A 25,226-nucleotide genomic window follows, 5' to 3' on the forward strand; every position below is an offset into this window, starting at 1 on the left:
GGAATTTGAACCTGTGATTTCAGAGATTCTACTCCAAAGCTGCTTTCTGCCATCAAACTCCCCTTAGGCTAAGAACATGTTTTAATACTAAAAAAAAAAAAGAAACTTTTGCAGATGAGCAAATACTCACGTGGTTGGTTCTATGCTAGTACTTCATGAGGGTGAGCTGAGCACCTACATGCTTAGTTTGTTTTAAAAGTATGTTTGATGATAAATCTTTTTCCGTTTCTCAGAAGAAGTTCCTTTTACTCTTTGGCTGAAAATTAAAATATTAACTATATCTACTAGGATGTACACTTTAAAAAAAATGAGCAGATACTTTTATTTATGTAGTATTTCATGATTGTTCACGTGGGTTGTAGGCTATAGAGTAATTAATGATCTAACTCTCTTTTGTGAATATGCTGGATTATTATTAAAACTGATTTTTTTGTTGTTGTTGTTGTTGTTGTTGTTGTTGCTATTTCTTGGGCCGCTCCCGCGGCATATGGATGTTCCCAGGCTAGGGGTTGAATCGGAGCTGTAGCCACCGGCCTACGCCAGAACCACAGCAACGCGGGATCCGAGCCGCGTCTGCAACCTACACCACAGCTCACGGCAACGCCCGATCGTTAACCCACTGAGCAAGGGCAGGGACCGAACCCGCAACCTCATGGTTCCTAGTCGGATTCGTTAACCACTGCGCCACGACGGGAACTCCTAAAACTGATTTTTACCAAACATTTATCATGCTAGCACCCCCAGCTGATTTGAGTTAATATAGATTTAGCCAAAGTTCCTACAAACCACTGAAGACCACATTTGTATCATACTCTAGTTGAAGGAGTATATCCATGTGCTTATGGATAGCCTAACTTCTCTTACCAAAGAAATATAAATAATGATTTATGAAGTAGAAATATACTGTTTTTAAATTGGGAGAGAAGACTATCTTCAACGAGTATGGCATTTTCAAAATAATAGCTAAATTTTATGTAATTCTTCTTACCCTGTTTTTTAAAAATACTTAATAGTTTATATAATTTGATAAACTAAGCCATGTTACCTAAAAAACAAAAAATTCTAAATTTTTTTTTCTTTGTTTTTTTTTGGGGGGGGTGTTGCACCACCCATGGCATATGGAGGTTCCCAGGCTAGGGGGTCAAATTTGCATCTGCGACCTACACCACAGCTGATGGCAACGCTGGATCCTTAACCCACTAAGCGAGACCAGGGATGGAACCCACATCCTCATGGATGCTAGTCAGATTCGTTTCCACTGAGCCGTGATAAGAACTCCTCTAAACTTCTGAATGCATGATGTACATATATGTTTAAGCTCTTAGAAAACTGAAGAGTCAAGTTTGATATTTTGGTCTAAGAAGCCCTTAGCAATATAATGTCAATATGCTAGATTCATCTCTTCTACTGATGTCATTCATCATCCAGCCTGGGATTTGGGTTAATTATTCTAAATAGAAACATAGCTCAGGAAAGAAGGACTGGTCCTATGTTAAAGAGACCATTTTAAACATCTGGAAAGGAAAGTATAAAATGAATAAATGTGTATAGAATTAAAATGAATTGTAAATGGCAAAAATGGAGTCAGTGCTTTGTACTTTTTTACTTCAGGTTATGCATTGGACCCTTCATTAGATAATCATCAGGTATCTACTAAGTATATTGGTTCTGTAGAAGAAGCTGAAAAAAATCAAGGTAATTTATTTGAAATATTTAATATCAAATATATATACCTATACTTACTGTCCTGTAGATTGACTTTAGACAGTAGGAAAAAAACTAGTATTTAATTTAGCTCTCGATTTTTTTTTTTTTTTCAGTTGAGACAATAGGGTGATAATAGTTTAGAGCAGTGTATAGAACTATTAGTTTAGAGCTGCTTTTGCCACTTCTAGGTATGCAACCTTGTAAGGGAGATTGTCAAACCTATTTTGGCATTGGTGTGGGGTGGATAATGAGTTGGGGGCATAGTGCCAACCTTGTAGAAATCATTTAAGAAATTAAAATTATGTATAGCTAATTTTAGTATTTTCATTCTCAACACTGCCAATGTCAAAGTTCATTTTAATAGAACAGAAAAAAATACTGTGCATGTCTTTGAAGAGTTGCTTTGAAGACTGAGTTTGAATTATGTGTTAAAACATATCTTTGTGCTCGTATTCATTTTGTACTTATTATAAGACAAAGCATCATACTCTAAATACTAACTTGTCACAAAGCTCATCAGCCAGTTGGAATCTCACCCATAAAATTCTCGTTAGAAAAAGAATATGCTGTTTGTAGGAGGGCACTTAGTAGTTCTAGAGCCTACATAATCAAGCTGCCTTTGGTTTTTGAGCGAGGTTGTTAAAATAGGATTTTAACAAGTTTTTGTTATAACACACAGCCTAAAGGAAATTGATTTGAAATCATATAGGTAAGCTTTTTTCTTTGTTAGACTTCTATAAGCCACATCTTATGTCTGTTAACAGTTTCCTTGGGACTATGATGCCCATAAACCTTTCTTTTTCCAATTTAATGACTACACACAGCATGCCACTTCCTACTGATCAAATCAGAATCTTGACCAGAAACATCCTCTTTTCTTCTTACTATTAAGATTTATGATATTAGAGGTCAAGTTTAGATTGAGATAATTTGGAAAAAACACCAGATTTTTGTGAAACCTTGTATAATTTATATTGTTGCATTACGAGTGAAGCAAAGAAAGAGTTACTAATTACTTAGTATAATTTAATCCAATTCAGCTTTTAAAAGAGAAAGCTTAATTTATTCTTGCTCTCAGAGGTAACTTTATCATTATTTAGCAATATTAAATTGCCATGTTTCAAAAAGTAGTTAAAATCTGATAAAGATCTATGATTAATTAAAAATATTGTGTACCACTGCAGGATTACATAGCTGGGTCTTTTCTTCACATGTATTAGGATTTGCAAAATATTGTAGTAGTAGAAAGCTCCTTTGCCCAGAAAGTTGTCTTTTTTTGTATAGCATGAGTCAGTATATCTGGATTCATACAGGTTTTATTTTATATATTGTTATTTCTTTAGAAAATACCCATATTTGTGATCTCTGCTTTTTGTTTTTTAATTCAGGTTTAACTGTTTTTGAAACTGGTCAGAAGAAAATAGAAAAGAGGAAAAAATTCAAAGAAAATGATGCATCTAATATTGATGGTTTCTTGGGACCATGGGCAAAATATGTGGATGAAAAAGATGTAGCCAAACCTTCAGAAGTAAGCTTTGATGATTTTCATTGCCAATTCAGGTGTATGCTGGGTCTATGAAGGGCATCTATACTAATAAACTTGAGGTTTCTTTAGAGTACCAAATGATTCATCAGAATTTCTCTGCCTTGGTTGATTGAGAAAATACAGTAAGATTCCTTTGTTTTTCTTTGGAATAATTTTTGTTTATATTTTTCTGTTTTATTTTCTTTCATACTTTTTAATTAGAATATAATATTGAATAATTTTTAATAAAAAAATTACCTTGATAATGCTGTTAAGGTGCCATGGTAGCTCCTTTTCTGATACCAGATATTCAGATAGTAATTACAGAATCAGCCTTTCTTTCTTTGATTTTAGAATTGATAAGTTTTATTAATTTATTTTAAAATTTTAACAAAGTATATATATATTTTTAATAATATTATGAAGTTTATAAAATAAAACTATAAAATTCTGCCTTGCCTCTCTCCGCCTCCTAAACCCTACTGCCTCTTATGAGCCAGTCACTGTTTTAGGTCTTAGGCATATAGCAGTGGACAAGATTAAGAAAATCCTATCCTCCCGAAGTTTAGTCATGAAGCTTAGGCTTATATCTCACATCCATCTATCTCAGTAATGTACATATGTTGCTATTTATTTACTTTCACACCTTCCTTTCATTGCTCCTCCCATAAAAGTTGTACCACAAATCTGTAGCCCTTGCTTATATCCTCATGACTACATGAAAGCTGTTTACTGAAGAACAACATTGTGAACTAAAATTCACTGTCCTTTCTGGTACTAGATTGTTTAATTGCCTCATCTTTTCTCTTGAATAATTAGCATAATATATTAAATCACTTTTTGAGTGCTCCAGAAGGATGAGTTTTATATAAAATGAGTTTTAAAGATTAACTAGTACCCACTGTTTGTGTAATGGTATTTTGTGATTTGCCAAAGAATAGCTGAGATTGTTATCCTGGGAGACATACTTGCAGATATTGTTTCACCAAAAAGTGTACCTCACTGTAAAGAATTTGACTGTTGTTGGCCATGAGGGGTTTTAGAACATCCATTTTATTTTATTTTTTTATTTAATTTTTTTTATGGCCACACCTGCAACATATGGAAATTCCTGGGCCAGGGATTGTATCTGAGCCACAGCTGTGACTATGCTGCAGCTGCAGCAATGCCAAGGATCAAACGCATGCCTCCATAGTAACCTGAGCTGCTGTAACCAGATACTTAACCCACTGTACTGCAATAGGAACTCCATAGAACATCCATTTTAAAGTTCATTTCTTAATTTCCTTAGGAAGAACAAAAAGAATTGGATGAAATCACAGCAAAGAGGCAGAAAAAAGGCAAACAGGAAGAAGAGAAACCTGGGGAGGAAAAGACTATCTTACATGGTAATGTATTTTTTATCCCTCTTCATTTTTATGATAAACTTTCAGGTAATTACTCTGTTCTCTGTTCATATATCAAGTGCCTTTACTAATCAGCTACTAGAATTCATTATTTTAAGAATTATATTGGACAGTTTTCATCCCAAAGAAATTACAGCAAACTCTTCTGTGTTCTAATAAAACAGAGATAGCCACAGATGATTTTTTGAAGTGCTAATGAATTTTTTTTTGAAAGTAGATAAAGAAGATTATGGCTAACAATCTGTTCTTTCCTAAGATAAAGTTGACTCTTTTTGGTGTATAACCAGTCATTTTAACCTTTTGTTTTTAACCCAAGCCAGATATTCTCCAGTTATTGTCACAGTTCATAAGTGTTACTAAATTGTACTTTAAAAGAATACATTGTTTCATGTACGTAGACTAGAGATTAAGATTCTTATCCTTACTTTGATTTTAGAAGGCAATACATATTCACCAAGATAAATTTAAAATATTTTAAAATCTACCTGGTTCATTAGTATCTAGTTATACTGGGGAAATTATGTAGTGATTAACAAACTATGAAAAATAACTCAGTTCTGATAGTATTGATTATTCTAATGTTATATCATTTCAAATATATAGGTTTATATCACTTATCAAATATATTTGGTTTTTCAAGTTTTAGTATTGTGGTGCTTGCAGTCATAATAATATAACAGCCAACATTTATTGAGTACTTACTCTGTTCAGCATGCTACTAAATGCTTTATATATACTATGTCATTTAATTCTCACAGGTAACTTTATTGAAAAATCTGGGTTGAAAGTAGAAAACAGAATGGAAAAGGAACCTGGAAGGGCATAAATGAGGAAAGCAGGGAAAAGGATATTTGATATTTTTTTGTTTTAACTTCCTCCTTATTCTGTTTTGCTTCTGATTCTTTGCCAATGACTCACAAGGCCCAAGAATTGTCTTTTCTCCTCTCTGCAATTATACAACAGTGGAGTCTTTTGTATATACCACTAAAATGTATAACTGAGTAAAGGAAGTAAGATCTTGTTTAAAGGTCTGATAGTGTCTGGATATTTAGGAATTCCAAAATACTACCTCTAATTGTAAACAACAGTGATGATTTCAGGCAGCTAAATTTTAGCTGACTCTTGGTCTTAACATCATCAATATTATTACCTAAACCTTAATATTCCCAATGAATAAAATTCTTATTATTTTAAGAATATAGATTTCATAACTAGGAATTATATTTGTTCACAGCTTTTTTTTTTTTGCCTTCTTGTTTCAGTTAAAGAAATGTATGACTATCAAGGCAGATCCTATCTTCACATACCTCAGGATGTTGGTGTTAATCTGAGGTCAACTGTGCCACCTGAGAAATGTTATCTTCCCAAAAAACAAATTCATGTGTGGTCTGGACACACCAAGGTAAACATATTAGTAGTTTTTGTTTGTTGTAATATATATTAGTAAAGCCAACATAAATTTTAGCTATTGATGTGGGACATTCAGTATTTCTAGGAAAGATGTAAGGAAGTCAAGATAGAACAGAGAAGTCAAATTGAAAATAAACCAGAGTCAGACTCTGGACGTACTCACACATATGAGTCACAAATAAGTGCTCAGTCTTCAAGGTCATCTGGATGGGCCATGACATGAGCATTCATAATTCAGTGTCCTGTCCTCTTACAGTGGCCTAGACTTTTCCCTCCAAGTTCCCACCATAGTCTGCTTCCTCTTGGGCACCAAATCAGTGAGTAATGGGCTGGTTCTAGCAGTAAAGCCTCCATTATTTTGCCTTAGCTCTTGGGATTACCACACTTCAAAGAAGATTAGATGCTCCCTGGTTTATAAATTATAGTAATGTTTAAGCTAATGCAGAGACAAGATACTTGAAAACTTTGATACTGATATTCTTTGTTATCTGCACTATTATAACTGGTAACTTCCTGCTCCTAGCAAAGAGCAAACGGACTGAGCAAACGCCTGAGCAAAAGAAGGAAGAGGAGTGAGGGCATTAGCAAAATGATGGACTAAGAATTCCCTTGGGTTAGGAAGTCAGTACTAAAGGTTATTATTATTATTATATTGGGGCATAATTTTTGGAATGAAGAAAAATAGTAAATTTAGGTGGCTTAAAAATATACCACCTTTCCCTTCGTTTGATTTTAGCTGATATTTCAAATGCTTCTAATTGATAATTGTAATACCTTTTACAGGGTGTCAGTGCAGTCAGATTGTTTCCTCTCTCCGGCCATTTGTTGCTGTCTTGTTCCATGGACTGTAAAATTAAGGTGGGTTTTCAGTAACAGAGTAGGAGTGCTACAAAGCTAGTGCTTTGGTTAAATCTATTTGGCTAATTATAAATAAATCTGGGTTTGTTAGGCAATTAGAGGCTAATTATTTTCTCTTAGGCCCTTTCTATGCAGCAATTTATGAACTGCTTCCAACATGTTGATTCAGATATGGCTTTGTGGTCCAACTGGCTAGGCTCTTTGTAAGCTTAGATAGTCGATTAGAACATAATCAATCACTTCAGCTTTAGACACAAATATTTAATCACTAGTAATGCATTTTTATAGAGGTTTTTGGATATGTCACTGAGTTCATTTGTTCTTCAGCACCATAGAGGTAGAGAGAACCTGTGATAGAATTCCCATTTTTAAAGAGTAGATAATATAATTCACTCTTTGTCTCCTAAATGTTAGTAGCAGAATTGCTCCCAGCCTCTTCTCCCACTTTTTATAGCCTTGAGAAGCTCCACATTTAGCTAATGTTCAGCTGTAAATTGTGTGGTAGGAAAAGCTCAGTTGCCGATACATGTCAACTTGAATATGGGAAAGCCTTTTAAAAACTTAAATATGGAGGATAGTTTTTATATTTTTTGTGTGTTCCGCGTCCAGATCATTATAGTGGTCAATAAATATCAACCCTATGATGCTCTGGAAGCTTGAAAGGTTGACTGATGAAAATTTTATTCTTTGTAAATAATTCATGGTTAATACCAATATATAAAGGCAGCTTTTTTGGATAACAACCCTTTAGACATTTGCCTCTACTTAGTGGCTTAAAATGACGGGACAACAGTTTGGAGTTTGGAGTTAAAACTCTTATTTCCTTTAACTTTCACTCTACACAGACTACGTTAACTGAAATTAAGATCTTCTAGCCAACCAATTAAAAAAGCATAGAATTCAATTTAGTTCACCTCTGTAAACATTTATCTATTATGTGCAAGGGGCTGAGGATGAAAAATTACTAAGGTGATCACTTCATTACGATGTTGTAGAGGCAAGTGCAAGGTGTTCTCGTTTCAGAGGGGAGGCGTACCTCAATAGGAAGGTAACTAAGTAAAGGGAGGGGGCTGGGCCTAGGAAGGAGGGTATGTCTGAGAGGAGTGAACAGAATGAATCCCATGGTGTGTGCTGAAACCACAGTTTTGTGGTTGCTGGATGCTAAAACCTGAGAGGCACAGGCTGACCACCATCACTCACAGGGGATCGAGTCCTGGAAGTCCTTTCCTGGTGTGCTGTGGGAACTGAGACTTGATCCTGTTGGTACAGGGTGGCCAGGAAATGCTTTCTATTTTAGAACACTAGCAACATTGTCAAGGATTGCATTTGAGGCAGGCAAGATATTGTATTAAATCACTTCAGATGTGATGAGAATTATGAGTCTGGAACATTTTAGTCTAGGTCATCATTTTCATAACAGCTTTTATAATAATTAATACTTCAGGAAAGTTAAAAAAAAAAAAACTCTCAGTACCAAAAAGTTACAAACATGACAATTTTAATAACATTTTATTCTTTTAAAAGTAGTTCTTAGTTTTATGTAAGTAGAAATTTTTCAGCATAGAAAATATATCAAATACAGGAAAGAAAATGAAAAACACCTATATAAGCTCCAAGTTCTCTTTATTTCAGAGTTTAGTTTTAAAATGTGTGTGTATATATGTATTTATGTATAGTCCAAATAGTGCAACACAGACTAGCAGTGTCAAGGGATATGTTTAATGACGTGCCTTTGATTAAATTCCCTGCACACACATATAAATGACCCAGGACTGTTGTTTTTGATTGGAAGTTGTCATTTTATCAAAGTCTATTAAATTTAACGTTTCTATGTGTTGTTTTTTTTCTCCAGCTATGGGAGGTTTATGGAGACAGGCGCTGTCTGCGAACATTTATTGGTAATACTTCTTTTCTCTCTGGCTGTAAATCTGTTTGGAAAAACTTTTTTAACTAAGATAATATCATTGACAGTAGTAATACCACCCTGAAGTAGGAAGAAAAGCTTTCATAGACTTGAACTGAGTCTTGAAGGAAGGAGTATGTCTCCCAATGTAGACAAAGAAAGAGATCTAGGAAGAGAGAACAACAAAAATTAAGGAAAGGTGGTATAAGAAAGCATGTCACTTTGGGGGAACCACTTATATTTCAGAATTCTTAGCATATGGGATACAATGAGGGGTGAAAGTAGAGAAACGGTGTAGAAAGGGGACAGAATGTGCAGGACCTTTAGATTTTCCTGAGGGCCTAGGTAAAGTAGCCACTGAACAGCTCTTGGAGGAAAGCAACATTATCAGATTTGAAGTTTACACAGTTCGCAATGGCAGTATGGAGGATGCTTTGGTGGGGCAGCCCAGGAATCTGGAAAATGAATTACAAGGTTACTTCATTGGTCTGGATTAGATATTAAGAGCCTAAACTAAAGCCGTAGAGACGGAAGGGAAGGGAAAAAACCAATGGGACTTTGAAACTTGGAAGGAAGTGATAAGAGTGAGGCAGGAATCTAGAGTGACTCCCAGGTGGCTGGATGAATGGTGGTGCCATTCATTATAGGAAGATAATGAGGTTTCAGACTCATTGAATTTGAGCTGCCTTTGGGACATTGCAGTAAAAATGTCCACTAAGCAATTAGCCAAGACCTTGAGCTTTGAAGACAGTTTGGGAGTTGGCAACAAAAGCAGATCAAAAGATACAGTTGAGAGAACTCCTTGAAGGAAAGAAGGCCAAAGAGAGGCCAGCTCTGTGGTAGGCAGGCCTTACTGGTAAATAATAGTTTATTGTCTTTGTCAGTTTTTGTGTGAAAGCTGGTTATGTTTCCAAATCTAACTGTACTGCATTGAAAAACGGTATCTGTGGTGAATTGTAGTGGCTCTGTTTTTAGACTTAAGTGGGAGTCCCTTCTGCAGTTCTTTGTTATGATTTTCGGGCCTCACTGCACAAATAAATGCTGCTCAAGATGCTGGGGCAGCCTAAAGGAAGACTGGTAGGAAGGCTCTCTGCAGGGTAAAGGGAACAAAATGTCTCCTGCAGCGTGGGGGATTTGGTCCCCATCTGTCTCTCCTACCTTGGCAGACAATTTTTCAGTGGAAAACTAAAAATTTCCTACTTAGAAAGATGATAGCAGCTCTGACTGGGACTTGTGTTGTAGGAGAGAATGCGTAATTGCCATGGCACATCCTGCCTGACTAGAGTTCATCAGTGCTGGTGGTTCAGGCTCCTATGTTCAGCTGACAGTTTGTGTCAGGCACATCTTGTGCAAGTGTACTTGGCAGTCTTGGTTCATGGGATGGTAAAAAAAAATAGGAAAGTTCCTGCTTTCATTTAGCCACATTTTATTTGCCCCATAACTTTCAAAAGAGTTGATTAGTCTGGCAAGATTGATTTCCAAGCAGAGCACTTTAAAATTAATTTATTGTCAAAATGCTATTTTAAAACCAAATAGAAGTTAATGTTTATTTTCAAAAAGGTTTAGTCTCTGAGATTCTGAATCCATTCCTGTGAAATTTGGTAATGTGATCACAGAAATACACAATTATTGAACAAAAGCTACAGCTTTCATGAACTTCAGGTTTAGGTCACTTTATTTTCACTTCCAGCTTGGCAAGTAATCTCAGAGCAAAGCTTCAAAATGTCACCAGTCATTTCTCTTTTATTGGCAATAATTGGCCTATTATGTTTCCTTAAATTCTTGGCTGTTTAGTCATCAGCTGTAGGTATTACATATTAAGAAAGTGCCGTGACAGACTTAAAAAAAAAAAAAAAAGTTAGATCTTTTCTCTTGGATCTTACCTAAATGTTATGCATCATAATCACCTGAGGAGCTTTTCAAAGAGAGAAGAAAAACCCACCTACATTCCCAAACCCACACATAACATATTCTGAGTCAGTAAATCAGGGGGTATGGTTCCAGTGATTTTGTCTCACAGCATGGCTTGAAAAACACTGTTTAATTCTTGTTTCTCTTCTGGTGCTTGTGTTTCAAGAGAAAATACTTCACCTCACCTTTATTTGTATTGTCTCTGCCTTTAGGTCACAGTAAAGCTGTTAGGGACATCTGCTTTAATACTGCAGGAACACAGTTCCTCAGCGCAGCTTATGATAGGTATCTTAAGCTCTGGGACACTGAAACAGGTAAGAGCTCACTTATACCATATTTATCTTTTAAGTCAGCATTTTTAAATGAAACAATATGAGGGTCTTCTGTGGCAAAACAGTACCTTCTCTAATTGCTAATTTTCATATCAGCTAGTATAACAAAATGATTGTAGAGTTAAAATTCAGCAATGTAAGTAGCTCTTTCATTATGATATTTATAAAGCAAATATATTGATAGACAAGGAAATCTGAAATTTTTCATAGACTATTTAATTGATCTTTTTGTTCCCCTCTATCACCTGGTACACTGCATTGCACATAACAGAAGCACAGTAAATGTCTGACAAACAGAATTAAATTTAATTGCCCTAGCTGGTTAAAATGTAAGTCTCGACTTCCATGGGCAGATTGATTTTATATTTCCCAAACATATTAATTAAATCAGTACATTATGGCTAGTATCCTTTTATATAATTAGACAACTGTCTTTCATCTTACTAAGTTTTAAGGGTAAAGATAATAGCTAATATTTATTGACCACTAACTTTTTACCAGGCTTTGAATGAAAAGTGGTACTTTGTGCTTATATGCAGCATTTCGTTCAATCCTTAAAATATCCCTATGAGAAAAGTACTTCTGTTGTTATAGATGAAGAAACCCAGGCTTACCAAGATAACTTTTCTAGGGTCACACTAGCAAGTGGCCGAATTGAGTTTACTCCAAAGTCTTTCTAATGCTTAACCACTTTGGCAGCAGTCCTCAACTCTGGCTACCTATTTTAATCACCTGGAGAGCTTTATCAAATCTGCAGTTGAGGGTACAACTTTGCTTTTTTTTTTCTTTTTGGGGCCCTACCCATGGCATAGGGAAGTTCCCAGTCCAGGGGTCCAATCAGAGCTGTACCACTGGCCACAGCCTCAGCCACCCGGGATCCGAGCCTCATCTGTGACCTACACCACAGGTCACGGCAATGCCAGATCCTTAACCCACTGAGCAAGGCCAGGTATTGAACCTGTGTCCTCATGGATGCTTGTTGGGTTAGCTAACCACTGAGCCACGACTGGAACTCCGGTACAGTTTTGCTTTTGAAAAAATTATTTTTGATCCTTAAAAAAATCCCATGAAAGGGAACAATGTAGTTTACAATAAAGATAAGCAGGTTGCCCTTCCTCAAAATTTATTAAGCAACCATCCTCTAAATCTTAATCCTGGGTTGTTGTTAAGTGGTCAGATTTATTTTACCTACTTTTACTTGGGTCTTTGGTTTTAGGACAGTGCATATCAAGATTTACAAACCGAAAAGTACCCTATTGTGTCAAATTTAATCCTGATGAAGATAAACAAAACCTTTTTGTGGCTGGGATGTCTGATAAAAAGATTGTGCAGGTAAGTGTTTTCACAATATTTTTATTAAGATTCCTGAGCTCTGGAGTTCCCACTGTGACACAGTAGGTTAAGGATCTGGCTTTGTCTCTGCAGTGGCTCAGGTTGCTACTGAGGCACAGATTCCATCCCCAGCCTAGCACAGTGGGTTAAGGATCAGGTGTTGCCATAGCTGTGGCATAGGTCACAGCTGTGGCTCAGATTTGATCCCTGGTCCAGGAACTCACATATGCCACATGTGCAGCCAAAAAAAAAAAAAGAAAAGAAAGATTCCTGAGCTTTATGTTGTGTCAGGTAATGAAATAAGAAATATTAACTTATTTAATATCTGCTACTTTTAGGGACTGCTGATGCTCTATTCTTAGCAGATCAGTAAATTTATAAAAAACATGTTGGAGATTTTTTTCCTTCTCCACTTTCCATAATTATGATCTTTGTTTTCATAAATCTGCTCCAATTCTATCTTGCCTTTTCTTGTTTGATATACAGTGGGACATTCGAAGTGGAGAAATTGTGCAAGAATATGATCGGCATTTGGGTGCTGTCAACACCATTGTCTTTGTCGATGAAAACAGGAGATTTGTGAGCACATCTGATGATAAGAGCTTAAGAGTTTGGGAATGGTGAGTTTTTTATCAATAGAAAATTTGATTTATATAAAGCAAACAATTTAAAATTTTGTAGCTGGAGTTCCCGTTGTGGCTCAGCGGTTAACGAATCCGACTAGGAACCATGAGGTTGCGGCTTCCGTCCCTGGCCTTGCTCAGTGGGTTAGGGATCCGGTGTTGCTATGAGCTGTGGTGTAGGTCGCAGACGCGGCTCAGATCCTGCGTTGCTGTGGCTCTGGCGTAGGCCGGTGGCTACAGCTCCGATTCAACCCCTAGCCTGGTAACCTCCATGTGCTGTGGCCCAAGAAAATGGCAAAAAAGACAAATAATAATAATAATAAAATAAAATAAAATAAAATTTTGTAGCCAAAGGAGCTCTCACTGTAGCACATCAGGATCAATGTCAAATTGGGAGCACTGGGACACAGGTTCGATTCCCAGCCCAGCACAGCGGGTTAAGGGTCAGGCATTGCCACAGCTATAGCTTAAGTTGCAACTGCAGCTCAGATCTGACCCCTGGTCTGGGAGCTCAATATGCCTTGGGGCATCCAAAAATGAGAAAAAAAAAAAAAAAAAAAAATTTGTAGCCAAAGACAAAAGCCTGATGATAGGCCACCATGTCAATATTTTCACAGCTGTGATCTCTGGCTTGTCAAACTGTCTTAACTATTCAAGCATCCAGAAAATGAAAATAAAAATTTAAACATGCTACTTTTCATAGTCTTTGAATAATCTACCTAAGGAATATGTTTTGTTTTGTTTTGTTTTTGTCTTTTTGCTATTTCTTTGGGCCGCTCCGGCGGCATATGGAGGTTCCCAGGCTAGGGGTCGAATCGGAGCTGTAGTCACTGGCCTACGCCAGAGCCACAGCAACGCGGGATCCGAGCTGCGTCTGCAACCTACACCACAGCTCGCGGCAACGCCGGATCGTTAACCCACGGAGCAAGGGCAGGGACCGAACCCGCAACCTCATGGTTCCCAGTCGGATTCGTTAACCACTGCGCCACGATGGGAACTCCAGGAATATGTATTTTGAAGTCACTTTTCTTGCAGTGAAGTTTGTATAGGACTGTCTCACATTCTTTAGGTATCTTGTTCATCTTGCAAAATAACTGACAAGAAGTAGGGATCACAAAGTATAAATTGCATTGGTTAAGTTAGGGATTAAGCCTAAGATCCACGCCTTAGAACCAATCCAAATTTTAAAATCTCTCAATTCTTTAAATGTCTGCATTTTACATATTCAATACTGAAAATTTCCCCATGTTATCACCCTTGTATCCTGCTGTTCATAGCAAATGGTAAAAAATAAATATTTTATTTGTAGAGTATAATCAGAATATATTGGTTAATTTTGCTTTCCTAGAGGAAAAAAAAAAAAGAAAACCACTTTTCTAAAGTCAAGAACTACTAAAGTTCCCTAGTATCATAAATCATGTTTTATAACTGATTTGCAAAGCAATGCATAATAATCTTTTTGTTAAAATGAATTTTGGTTGGAACTCAACTTGTTTTTATAGTCAGTTATGAAGCACAGCTCAACTGTAGTTACAGCCTTTCAGGGACTGGAAAATGTCTTCCCACCCCAAGAAGTTGTTCTGCTTTAGAAAGTAAGAAGCCTTGACATATAGGCAGGAAGATCCCCCTGAAACTGAGTCTATCTGAGCAGCTGAGCGGGTCCTTAACCATTGTCAGGACAATTTGGATAATTGAAGATTTAGTGGAATTTAACTGTAGTTTTCTCTCATACGCACCATAGTGTACCCCTCCAAATTACCCCCAGTTAATGGAGTGTTGACTATTATTTTATGTGTTGTCTTAACATCAATCTTAAGGTCCATGATCTGAGGCTTTCTTATAACTTAATATCTTACTTCAGATCTTACTTCTTACTTCAGATAATGCAGAGAACTTGATATGGACGTCAGGTGTTATATGAGCCACCTTAGACCATTTGCACAACAAACTATAGAGAGTTTGGGATACTTATAGCCGTTTTGTTTCATTTATATACTTTAACAGTTTGATTATACTTAAACTTTCAGATGTTTCTATCTTTAGATGATATTTCAGCTCCATTTTAAAATGTGGAGCAGTATAAAAGAAATTGGTAAATATTTAAATGATGCACCCATTGCAGGACTTTAGAACACCCGTGTGTTTTTTTGAATTAGAGCATTCGTCAACAAAATGTTTTGATTAAAGGGTAATATTAGTGTGTTTCTTTTCTTTTTTCCTTCTCAGAGGTTAAGAAATACTTCTAAGAGTCCTAGTACTGTTTCATTATAAATGAGGACATGCTGTACAGTTCAGTTTAATTCTCACTTGCTATTGGAGCCTTCCTAACCAATCCTAACATGAAATTAGGTGCCTCTTCTCCAACATCCTACACAACCCTTTGCTTTGCACAGCTTTTCAGTACTTATTATTTGTTCATCTTCCCTAATGAGTGCTTTTTTTTTCTTTTTTGGCCACACCTGTGGCATATGGACACTCCAAAGATCAAATCTGAGTGACAGCTGCCACCTACGCCACAGCTGCAGCAACACTGGAGCTTACTTAACCCAGTGCACCACAGCAGGAACTCCAAGTTCTTCCTTTTTTTTTAATTTAACTGTTATTGAAGTATAATTGATTTACAATGCTGTGATAATTTCTGCACTGCTGTACAATAAAGTGAGTCAGTTATACACATACACACATCCATTCTTTTTCAGATTTGTTTCCCATATAGATTATCACAGAATATTAGGGTAGAATCCCTTGTGCTATACAGCAGGTCCCTGTTGGCCAGTCGGTATACCTCAGTGTGCATTTACCAATCCCATTCAATTAAAAAAAATTTTTTTATTGAAGTACAGTTGATTTACAATGTTGTGTCCTGACAAATTCTTAACTATGAAAAAAAGGACTGTTAGTCATCATCTCCTTTGTCCCCAGCACCAGCACAGTGCCAGGCATGTAATATGTACTGAATATCTAAGGCAATTATTATTACCATAATTATTCATGATGTTACATTCGTGGAGCTTTTTCTGTGTGCTGGCAGCACACTAAGCATGTTACGTGAACTGTTATTTCATCTAATGGATAAAGTAATCTTACAGTCCCTGTTTTATAGGTAAGGAAACTGTGTAGGTTAAATAATTTGCCCAAGGTTCCATGAGACAAGGGCCAGAATTCAAACTCAGATCAAACTGATTCTAAAGCATTTTTTTTCCTTTTTTCTCCCCCCACCCCAAATTTTATTGAGGTATAATTAACAAATAAAAATTGCAGTGTATTTAAAGTGTACAACATGATTTGACACACATATACAGTGTGAAAGAATTAATTAACCCTTTTACATTGAGTTAATTAACATATCCATCCGTTAATGTATTTACTTTATTGTTTGGTGAGAACATTTAGGTTCTACTCTCTTAGCAAATTTCAGTTATGCAATAGAGTGTTGATTAATATATATATATAATAATATACTAGAACCTCAGCCCTTATTCATCTTCCAACTAAAAGTCTGTACCCTTTTACTTGCCTTCCCTAATTCCCTACCCATCCCCTGACCTCTGTCTGACTTATTTAACTTAGCCTAACACCCACCCTCCAGGTTCATCCAAAAGAAACTTGATTTTCGTAAACAATCTTAACAAACTAAGACTATATGGAGTTTTGAAGGAGAATACAAGATTTTAATTAGATATTGAGCAACCTATGGTATTCCAGTTACCTAAATTCATGAGATATCATAGGCTGTTTTCTCCCAAAGGCCTTTTTAAGAAAATTTTACAGAGGTTGACATTACTGTCTTTTATCTTTAAAATTTCATAGATTTTTCTTAGGGTTTTTACTTTTTGATGATTTTATTTCCAGACTTAAGATTATTTGTAACATAAGTTACTAGCTTATTATACTGATTCACAGTTTCTAATTAGAAAATAGTATTGTTTATTAAATAGAACTATGCCTAGCAGACATTTTTACTAACAATTATGAAGTTCATAGGGTATTCAGATTCTTTTCGTGTTCTAGAGCTCATTGTACCAAGAGTCGTTGAAATGAGGAATCTGTTTAAATTTTTTTGCTTACTTTTAGTAAAACATTGATTGATGTGAACATAAACCTATGGTTCATTTAATTTAGAAAATGTTTTTATGTTTTAATTCATGTTATAAAATTAATATCCACTAATAATAAATGTGAGGAGGGAAAAATACAGTTGAACCTTTTTAAGATTGAGGGTCTTCTCGGAACATTTGGGTTATTGTGAATGTCATTTCTCACTGGTACCTTAGAGGGGTAAATGGTTGGAGTTTTGATAAATGATACTTTTCCCCAGGTTACACCTGAAAACGTTTTCCTCTAATCAAGACTCTGCAGAAGTTTTTTCCAATCATTTGCTTCTTCGGGGTTGACAGATAGATGGATAGAGAAAATTCTTACTTTAAGGCAAATTATTGTTGTTATTGTTGTTTTCCAATTCAAGTCTTTGAACTTGAACTGTGGGTTGAAATTGATGCTTTATAGTCTGTATTATTCATCATATTACATTTCCCACATCTAAGAAACATTTCTTAGGTCTCATGAAAAGCAACAAGACCAAAATCCTTCAGAATTACTAAAAAATTTTTCATCAAGGAGAATATTAAAAACAAGACACTTAGAACTTTGGGTGGTTCTAGATTTAGGGGTTATTAGATGTGGATTTTTATTTTACCCTTTGCATCACTCACAAAAGAATTTTTTTAATGCCTTTTCTCCTCCACCATACACACTTGGAATACTTTACATGTAAGCTGAAAATAGAAGATGTCCAGGCACCAAGCACTGCTCCCTTGTTTCTGGATGAGCTCGGCGTGCTTGCAGATCCATGTACAGATTTGCCTACCATCTACTTGCATTTCTGAAGTCTCTTTAGCACTCTTACCTGCTTGCAGAGTAACAAGTTAAGGTTGACTGGCAGGTAAAATAAGAACATTTCCCTGAAGGCTTGCCTCAGACATCTTGCTTCTGCCTACCATGGTACATTTTTAGATGAGTTCATTATTAAAGGACTTGTGGTGATAGATTTTTTTTAAAACATAAAAGTCAGAGTTTAAATCAAATAGAGATAGAAAACTAAATCACTGACACTTGTAATTATCATGGAAAGTTATTTGTAAAGTAAAAAGATTTATAATAAGCTATAGAATGTCACTTTGTGATTTTCTTTCCTCTAAGAGGTTTCAGGAAAGGTTTATTAAATATATAATTTCAAGAGCATCTCTTTTGTTTCAGAGATTCTTCTTCTAAAGTTACTTTAAAAAAAAAAAAAAAAAAGGAATTCCTGCTGTGGAACAGTGGGTTAAGGATCCAGCATTGTCTCTGAGGTGGCTCAGGTCACTGCTGAGATGTGGGTTCGATCCCTGGCCTGATGCAGTGGGTTAAGGATCCAGTGTTACTGCAGCTGTGCATAGATCAATTCCTGTTCTGGGAACTTACATATGCTAGGGTGTGACCAAAAAAAAAAAGGTACTTTTTTCTACCTTTTTTTTCCTCCCTTCTCCATACCCAGGACATATGGAAGTTCCTGGCCAGGGACTAAATCTGAGCTTCAGATGTGGCAACACCAGATCCCTGACCCACTGCACCAGACCAGGGATCAAACCCAAGCCACCACAGAAACAATGCCAGATCCTTAACCAATTGCACCACAGCGGGAACTCCAAAAAAAGGTACTTTTAAAAATTACTTATTGTGATACGCATTTTTAATTTTTAGGGATATTCCTGTGGATTTCAAGTATATAGCAGAACCTAGTATGCACTCTATGCCTGCAGTGACTTTGTCTCCAAATGGTAAGTTAATAGATACAGAGTTTTTAAATGAACTTTGAAGACACAGTGTGGTTTCTGCATTCAGAAGAGCCTTGGCCATTCTCTCTTAGGGAAAGTCTGTCACAGTGCCATACTTGTATAAGGAAATCTTTTCATTATTAGAAATAATCACTGGTTGTCATTTGTGAATCACCTCATTCTCTTGTTTTTTTATAACTCTGACCGAGCATCTAAGGATTTCCATCTGAAAACTAGGGTTGTTGCTTTTTTTTTTAATAATTCTCTACAACAAAATCATGTTCAACAGCTCATTTAGTGATTCATTGTGAGCTCCTTTTCTTTCAGAGAATAGGAAATTTTGTTTTTTTGTTTGTTTTTTATTTATTTACCTATTTTGCTTTTTAGGGCCATACCTGTAGCATATGGAGGTTCCCAGGCTAGGGGTCTAATTGGAGCTAAGCTGCTGGCCTACACCACAGCCACAGCAACGCAGGATCCTTAACCCATTGAGCAAGGCCAGGGACCAAACCAGCAACCTCATGGTTCTTAGTCAGATTCGTTTCTGCTGCACCATGACAGGACCTCCTTAGAGAATAGGAAATTTTGATCTGGTTCCTCATAATGAAAACACTTAGCAATTGCATGGAGGTGATTTTCTCTGACAAAAATAAAAAAGACAAGCCTATTTATTTTTATTCATATATTTATTTCTATTCATTAATCCATTGCCTTTTAAGTACAAGTCCTACAAATATACTGATAATAATTCTAGCTCTCCATGAAGGTATTAAAGTGGAGGAGCTGATGTTTGGGCAGCATTGTCATTAAAGCCATTATCAACAAACAGAGCTACTGGAGTACAGAGCAAGGAAGAGAGAGAGGGCAAGAGTTTGCCCTTCCACAGGCAAATCAGTATCACTTGTCAAATGCCCTATGATTTTTGTGGGAGGACCAACCTCACTAGGTGCTTTTCTCACAATCACCATATTGTATACAGTCACATTTGTCACTGGGCACCTACATTTCATAGAGTGTATTTTTTTTTAATCATCTTTTGTCTTTTTAGGGCCACACCCACAGCATGTGGAGGTTCCCAGGCTAGGGGTTGAATCAGAGCTACAGCCACTATGCTGTGCCACAGCCACAGCAACACCAGATACAAGCCACATCTGTGACCTACACCACAGCTCACAGCAACGCCAGAACCTTAATCATAGAGTGTATTTTAAACCACACATTACAAATAATGTGCCCACCTTGAACACGGCCCTTTACCCACCCAGACTGAGCGCTGTTAGGATCATTCCCTTAGTCAGTCATGTCTACAAATGTATAAGATGCAAAGATACTGCAGTTAAGGCTTTGGTGAATTCCCGGTAGATAAAAGCAGTATGACCCACAACATCAGTTATTCGAATTTTTTTTAATCATACTTTTTTTTGTACAGTTTTATCTAATAATCCTTGATTTCCTCACCTACAGTCCCTCTTTTGTCTGTCCATAACTAACATAAATAAGTCTCTTGGAGTTCCCTTGTGGCACAGCAGGATAAGCATCCAGTGTTGCCACTGCAGTGGCTCAGGACACTGCTGTGGCGCGGATTTGATCCCTGACCCAGAAACTTCCATATGCCGCAGGCACGGCCATAAAAACAACCATAAATAGGTTTCTCTCTCTCTCCATGGTTCTACTGTCTGTACTTAGTACAGATTAATTTCATTTCCTAAAATTTAGTTTAGCTTTATGAACACTAAAATCAGAGTTTTTGTATATCCTAAAAAAAAGCTTTTTTAGAAAAGTGATCGATACCATAAGATTGTATGAGCAGAATTCATCAGTTTATGTACAGCCGTCTCCCACCAGCAACAAATTTGTAACACATTATAGGTGGTATGGTACATTTATTTTCCTATTATTATAAAGTAGTTGGGGACAATATTAATGGCTCGGTATGGTAAATTTATTTTCCTATTATAAAGTAGTTGGGGACAAAATATTAATGACTCAGCATATTTGAAATTTTTTTAAATTTTCAGTCTTCTTTTAAAATGTCTTATTTATTGAATTTACAGGGAAATGGCTAGCATGCCAATCAATGGACAACCAGATTTTAATTTTTGGAGCACAGAACAGATTTAGATTAAATAAGAAAAAAATTTTTAAGGGCCATATGGTAGCAGGCTATGCATGTCAAGTGGACTTTTCACCAGATATGAGGTAAGTTAAACTTCTCATATATTCTTATATTCCAAGATGATGATGTGAACTACTGCTGTCCAAATCACTTTTACATATGTAATTGTATGAGAACTGTGCAGACTGTCAAAATGCCAGATAAAAGGCAAGAACAAGTTAAGATGGCTACCTTTGGCCTTTTTAAGTTCTTTAGTGTATCTCCTTATTTTGTTTAGTTCCATGCCCTTTAACCACATAGTGAATCACCATCTGTGTAGGCAATGGTTTACTTTCACCATCTATGTAGGCAGTGGTTTACTTTCTCTCTGCTTTTCCAAGCAAGGCTACTCTGTAATCACTATATTGCTGTGATTGAATGAGCACCAGAAGAATTAATCTTGTATTGTGGGGTTGAAGTTAACAGCTTCACTACAGCCTTTCTGTCTTGAATCCTCTAATCCAGCTTCTGAATATTTCTAGGCCACACTCAACTTGTGAAACCTAGAGCATTTTTAAGAATGAAACTCTTCATCCATTCCCTTATTGTTAGCTAAAATATATGCATATCAGTAATTCAAAAATCCCTATAACTTTGTATGTTTAGCCTGATTATTAGGACTTAGACTCCTACTTCTTAGTCAGTCTTAGACATATTCAGAAGCTATTGGAGCCAAATAATTATGAAGGTGTTGAATGAGTCTACATGTGTTTGTTGACTGTGTGAAATTGGTTCCCCCACGATGTTTGTGACTGTCTAGAGAATGGCTGTGATACACATTCACTATGGCCCCTGTATCTCCCAATTTTCCAAGTTAAAAATAATTTTTCACTCTTAGATGGGTCACTCAGTGGGGAGGTTTTTTGGTAGTTTAAACTATAGACTGTTTTATACTCTACCTTATTATTCTGAGTACTGTATATTCATACTGATTTTTCTATATTAAGGTAAAAAAGATAAAACTCTTTCTCTGTTCTCATCCACTTTACCAGTTTAAGGTGTTTGAATAATTTGAATTTATTTTTTTTCTCATTGCAGCTATGTGATTTCAGGAGATGGAAATGGAAAATTAAATATCTGGGACTGGAAGACCACAAAACTCTACAGTAGATTTAAAGCTCATGATAAAGTGTGTATAGGTGCAGTGTGGCATCCTCATGAAACATCTAAAGTCATAACTTGTGGTTGGGACGGTCTCATTAAATTGTGGGATTAATGGGATTAATCATTAAACTATCTAGGATCATTTTTGATCCAATATCATATTTAACTATATTTAATTATTAAGTGTGTTGGGAGACAACATGATTTACAAATTATGATTTTCTTACATGGCCCTATGACGTTGACTCATTGTTTAAAAAAAAAAAAAAAAACTTTGTAAATTTGACTCATGTAATTTCATCAGCAACTTCATTTTGTTCTTTATACATGTTATTTATACAGAGAATAACCATTGACTTTATATTTGATAAGTAGTTGTTGGCAGACAGTTTGGGTCTCTCCTTTCCTTACTGAAAGAATCCCTTTGGAGCTGATATAATTTAATGTGAATCTGAAAGAAGGATAAAACTACCCACAGTTACTGTTGCCATTATTTTCAGTGGGTCAAGTTTTAATCTTTTGGATTCAGGCGTTCCACTATTTTTTAATGACATATGTTGTGTCCGTTTAGTTGTAAGCCAGCAATCTTCTCTGACTGCAGCATTCCTCTAATTATTAAACACTGTAAAATAAAAATCAGTCCAGAGTTCTTTCCTTGACTTTCTTCTTAGTCAGTATAGACAGAACTATATAATCAGAGAATTACATTATTTTTTGAAGATGAAACTCAAGAGAATGAATCAAGACCTTGAATTATATTTGTACTTACTATCCAGTATGGACCTGGCTATACTCTGAGAAATCAGGGTCTCCCAGGTCGTTGCTTCACAGCACAGATGTTACTACTGAAGTACTCCTTATAGGAGATTGGATATGAGGGCATAGTTCAAAAGGTCAGCTTGTAATTTCTTTGAAGTTGTAGGTTTTATCTTTGAAATTAGTCTGATTTTGTTTGTGAATATTATTCTACAGACTGTTTTAAGAACAGAAAAATTTTGAGCTTCTTTCCAAATCTGGGTAAAATCGACACTCCAGGAAGATGGCTAGCATTCCCAGTTTGAGAAGCAGGAACTGGGATTGGTTTTAAAAAATTTTTTTTAAACTTTAGATTGTGAAATCAAAATAGCCTTTTGAATATAGTAGCTAACAGCACTTTACTTTGAAAAGGCTTTTTTCTGTTTTATTACAAATCTATCAGTTGTTTGACTATGGTATGAAATATTTTAATATCATGCTGTAAAAAACTGGTTCATAGCTGCTCAGAGTGCTGACTGGGAGACCAAAATCATGGTAAATGTTGATTTCCTAGGGACATTAGCTCTGAGTCCTCTGCTATCAAGAGCAGTTCATGCTCCTTGCCTTTAGAACTTTTTTTCCCAGCCTTGCCTGTGGCATGCAGAAGTTCCCAGGCCAGGGATCAAAACAGCACCACAACTGTGAAAATGCCAGATCCTTAACCTGCTAGGCCACCAGGGAACTCCAGAACTTCCCTTTTTAAACATTAAAATCTTAAAAGGCCTGGTATAAATGACCAGGCTATAGCCACATATAAATAAATTTCAAGGAAGAAAATAGAAAAAGAAAATTAAAGTAGTAGAGATGTATTTTTGGATGCACAGGCAGTAAGAGGAATAAGGATACACTGCCTAGCTGCTGCTGTTTCTATTTCTTTATCTTATGGGAAGGGTGGCTGCCATTTCCTAAAGAGGAAGGAATTCAGATAAGAACTTTTCTTTAGTCCCAGCCACTGGTTTTAACAAATGTGAATTATGGAAATATGATGGGACAAAAAGAATTAATCATACATTTGAACTGTCTTGTTCAGCACCAGTATTGTGTACGTTACAAATCATAATTTCTAAATCTGGGCTTATTTTATTGTATTTTTAACTGTTTCTAAACTAAGGAACTGTATAGAAAAACTGTCTCTTTTTTAAAAATATCGTATTTTTAAATAAAGCATTTTTTGTAGAAAGTGTTATCAAAATTTTTGTTCTTAGTCTCCTTTAAGTCTTAGCTCTCTTAAGACACCCAAATTAAACCATTTGCAGAATTTAAATGGGTCATTTTGAAGGGGAGAAATGATGCTTTTGAGGTGAATATGGTATATGAATGGGTTTATTATAAATAATTGACAAAAATATAGGGCAGTGCCCTCAGAGCACACAGATTGTTTAATACAGTCTGTGATGGCACTGAGTCATGATTACATCCATTTTAGAGTACACAAATGAATGGGGTTCTTATCCAGCATAAAAAAGCCCCAAGATCATGTTGTGACTGGAATTAACTGGTTACCATCTAGCTCCTTTTCCTCACTGCAACCCTTTTGTCACATTCAGGACAGATTTCCTTTCTAAAAGTTAGAATAAAATAGATTCATTAGTGAAATATTTAATTGAATGAATGTTTAAATGTTGAAGCACAAGCTGGGAATATTCTGTCCTAAATAATAAGGAGCCAGTTTTAAGATAAGGAACAGGCAGTAGCATCAAACAGACACTTATCTAATAGAAAAGTATAGAGTGATTTTTGAGGATGCATTGTGAGGCTGGATGATGTACTTAGCATGTTTATGTTACCTGGAAGAAAACAGTGAATTAGCAAACCTTGCATGGTAGCTGTCAGGACTACAAAACTAGCAACAAGTATAGAGACTCTCCTTGGAGAATACTATTTCTCAGAGTGTGGGCTAAGAACCAGCTGCATCAGAATCACCTGGAGATGATGTCACTTAACTAAGAAACAGAATTCAGAAAGTAGAAGTTGGTTGGGGGAGCCGTAATTCAGATATAGAGAAGGGCTGTATGATGTGCCCTCCAGGTCAAAAAATCCATCAGCAGTACTAACTTTGAGACTCAAAGTGAGACCTAGGGAACACTGATGCTGTATTTCATCAAAGATGCATGTTTTTCACATTGTGACATCTCTGAAAGAGAGCTATGTTTTAAAATTAATGATGTGGCATAGTGTAACTGATAGCATTCTTAGTGGGTCATAAAGTAATTAGTGAAATACAGTATAAACAAGGCAAGTACTAAGGGACCTAAAGAGAAGAAAAGATCCAATGGGAAGAAGATTCTGTCACAGGACATGGCTCAAAATTCTTGTTTTCAAATATTTACTTGATCAATGGGTAAGTAAAAT

General features: G+C 36.0%; 3 protein-coding genes across 4 annotated transcripts in view; 1 reads left to right on the plus strand and 2 right to left on the minus strand.

Moving 5' to 3' along the window:
- Positions 1-24,066, plus strand: part of CDC40 (cell division cycle 40) — a 53,982-nt gene extending 29,916 nt beyond the window's left edge. Inside the window, exons 4-15 of one of the 2 annotated variants that reach the window (XM_005652465.4) lie at positions 1,612-1,695; positions 3,096-3,235; positions 4,524-4,620; positions 5,901-6,040; positions 6,832-6,906; positions 8,759-8,804; positions 10,933-11,034; positions 12,269-12,384; positions 12,871-13,004; positions 18,747-18,823; positions 20,875-21,019; positions 22,014-24,066. In XM_005652465.4, coding sequence (XP_005652522.1) covers positions 1,612-1,695; positions 3,096-3,235; positions 4,524-4,620; positions 5,901-6,040; positions 6,832-6,906; positions 8,759-8,804; positions 10,933-11,034; positions 12,269-12,384; positions 12,871-13,004; positions 18,747-18,823; positions 20,875-21,019; positions 22,014-22,191 — 1,334 coding nt within the window. In that variant the 3' untranslated portion in view covers positions 22,192-24,066. Of the gene's footprint in view, positions 1-1,611; positions 1,696-3,095; positions 3,236-4,523; positions 4,621-5,900; positions 6,041-6,831; positions 6,907-8,758; positions 8,805-10,932; positions 11,035-12,268; positions 12,385-12,870; positions 13,080-13,971; positions 18,306-18,746; positions 18,824-20,874; positions 21,020-22,013 lie in introns of those variants that run through there. The other variant, XR_014807057.1, reaches the window with a different exon arrangement.
- Positions 1-25,226, minus strand: part of WASF1 (WASP family member 1) — a 144,749-nt gene that overhangs the window by 102,311 nt on the left and 17,212 nt on the right. The window lies entirely within an intron of this gene.
- METTL24 (methyltransferase like 24) overlaps positions 8,388-25,226 on the minus strand; it is a 150,642-nt gene continuing 133,803 nt past the window's right edge. Inside the window, exon 6 of the mRNA XM_084963118.1 lies at positions 8,388-8,975. Within this exon, the coding sequence (XP_084819244.1) occupies positions 8,868-8,975 (108 nt within the window). The 3' untranslated portion in view covers positions 8,388-8,867. The remainder of the gene's footprint in view (positions 8,976-25,226) is intronic.

The sequence above is a fragment of the Sus scrofa genome, chromosome 1, assembly GCF_054392235.1.
Source record: "Sus scrofa isolate SSC_HxYL_T2T_F1_AM1 chromosome 1, Sscrofa_HxYL_maternal_Yorkshire_Landrace_v2.0, whole genome shotgun sequence".
Lineage (NCBI taxonomy): Eukaryota > Metazoa > Chordata > Mammalia > Artiodactyla > Suidae > Sus > Sus scrofa.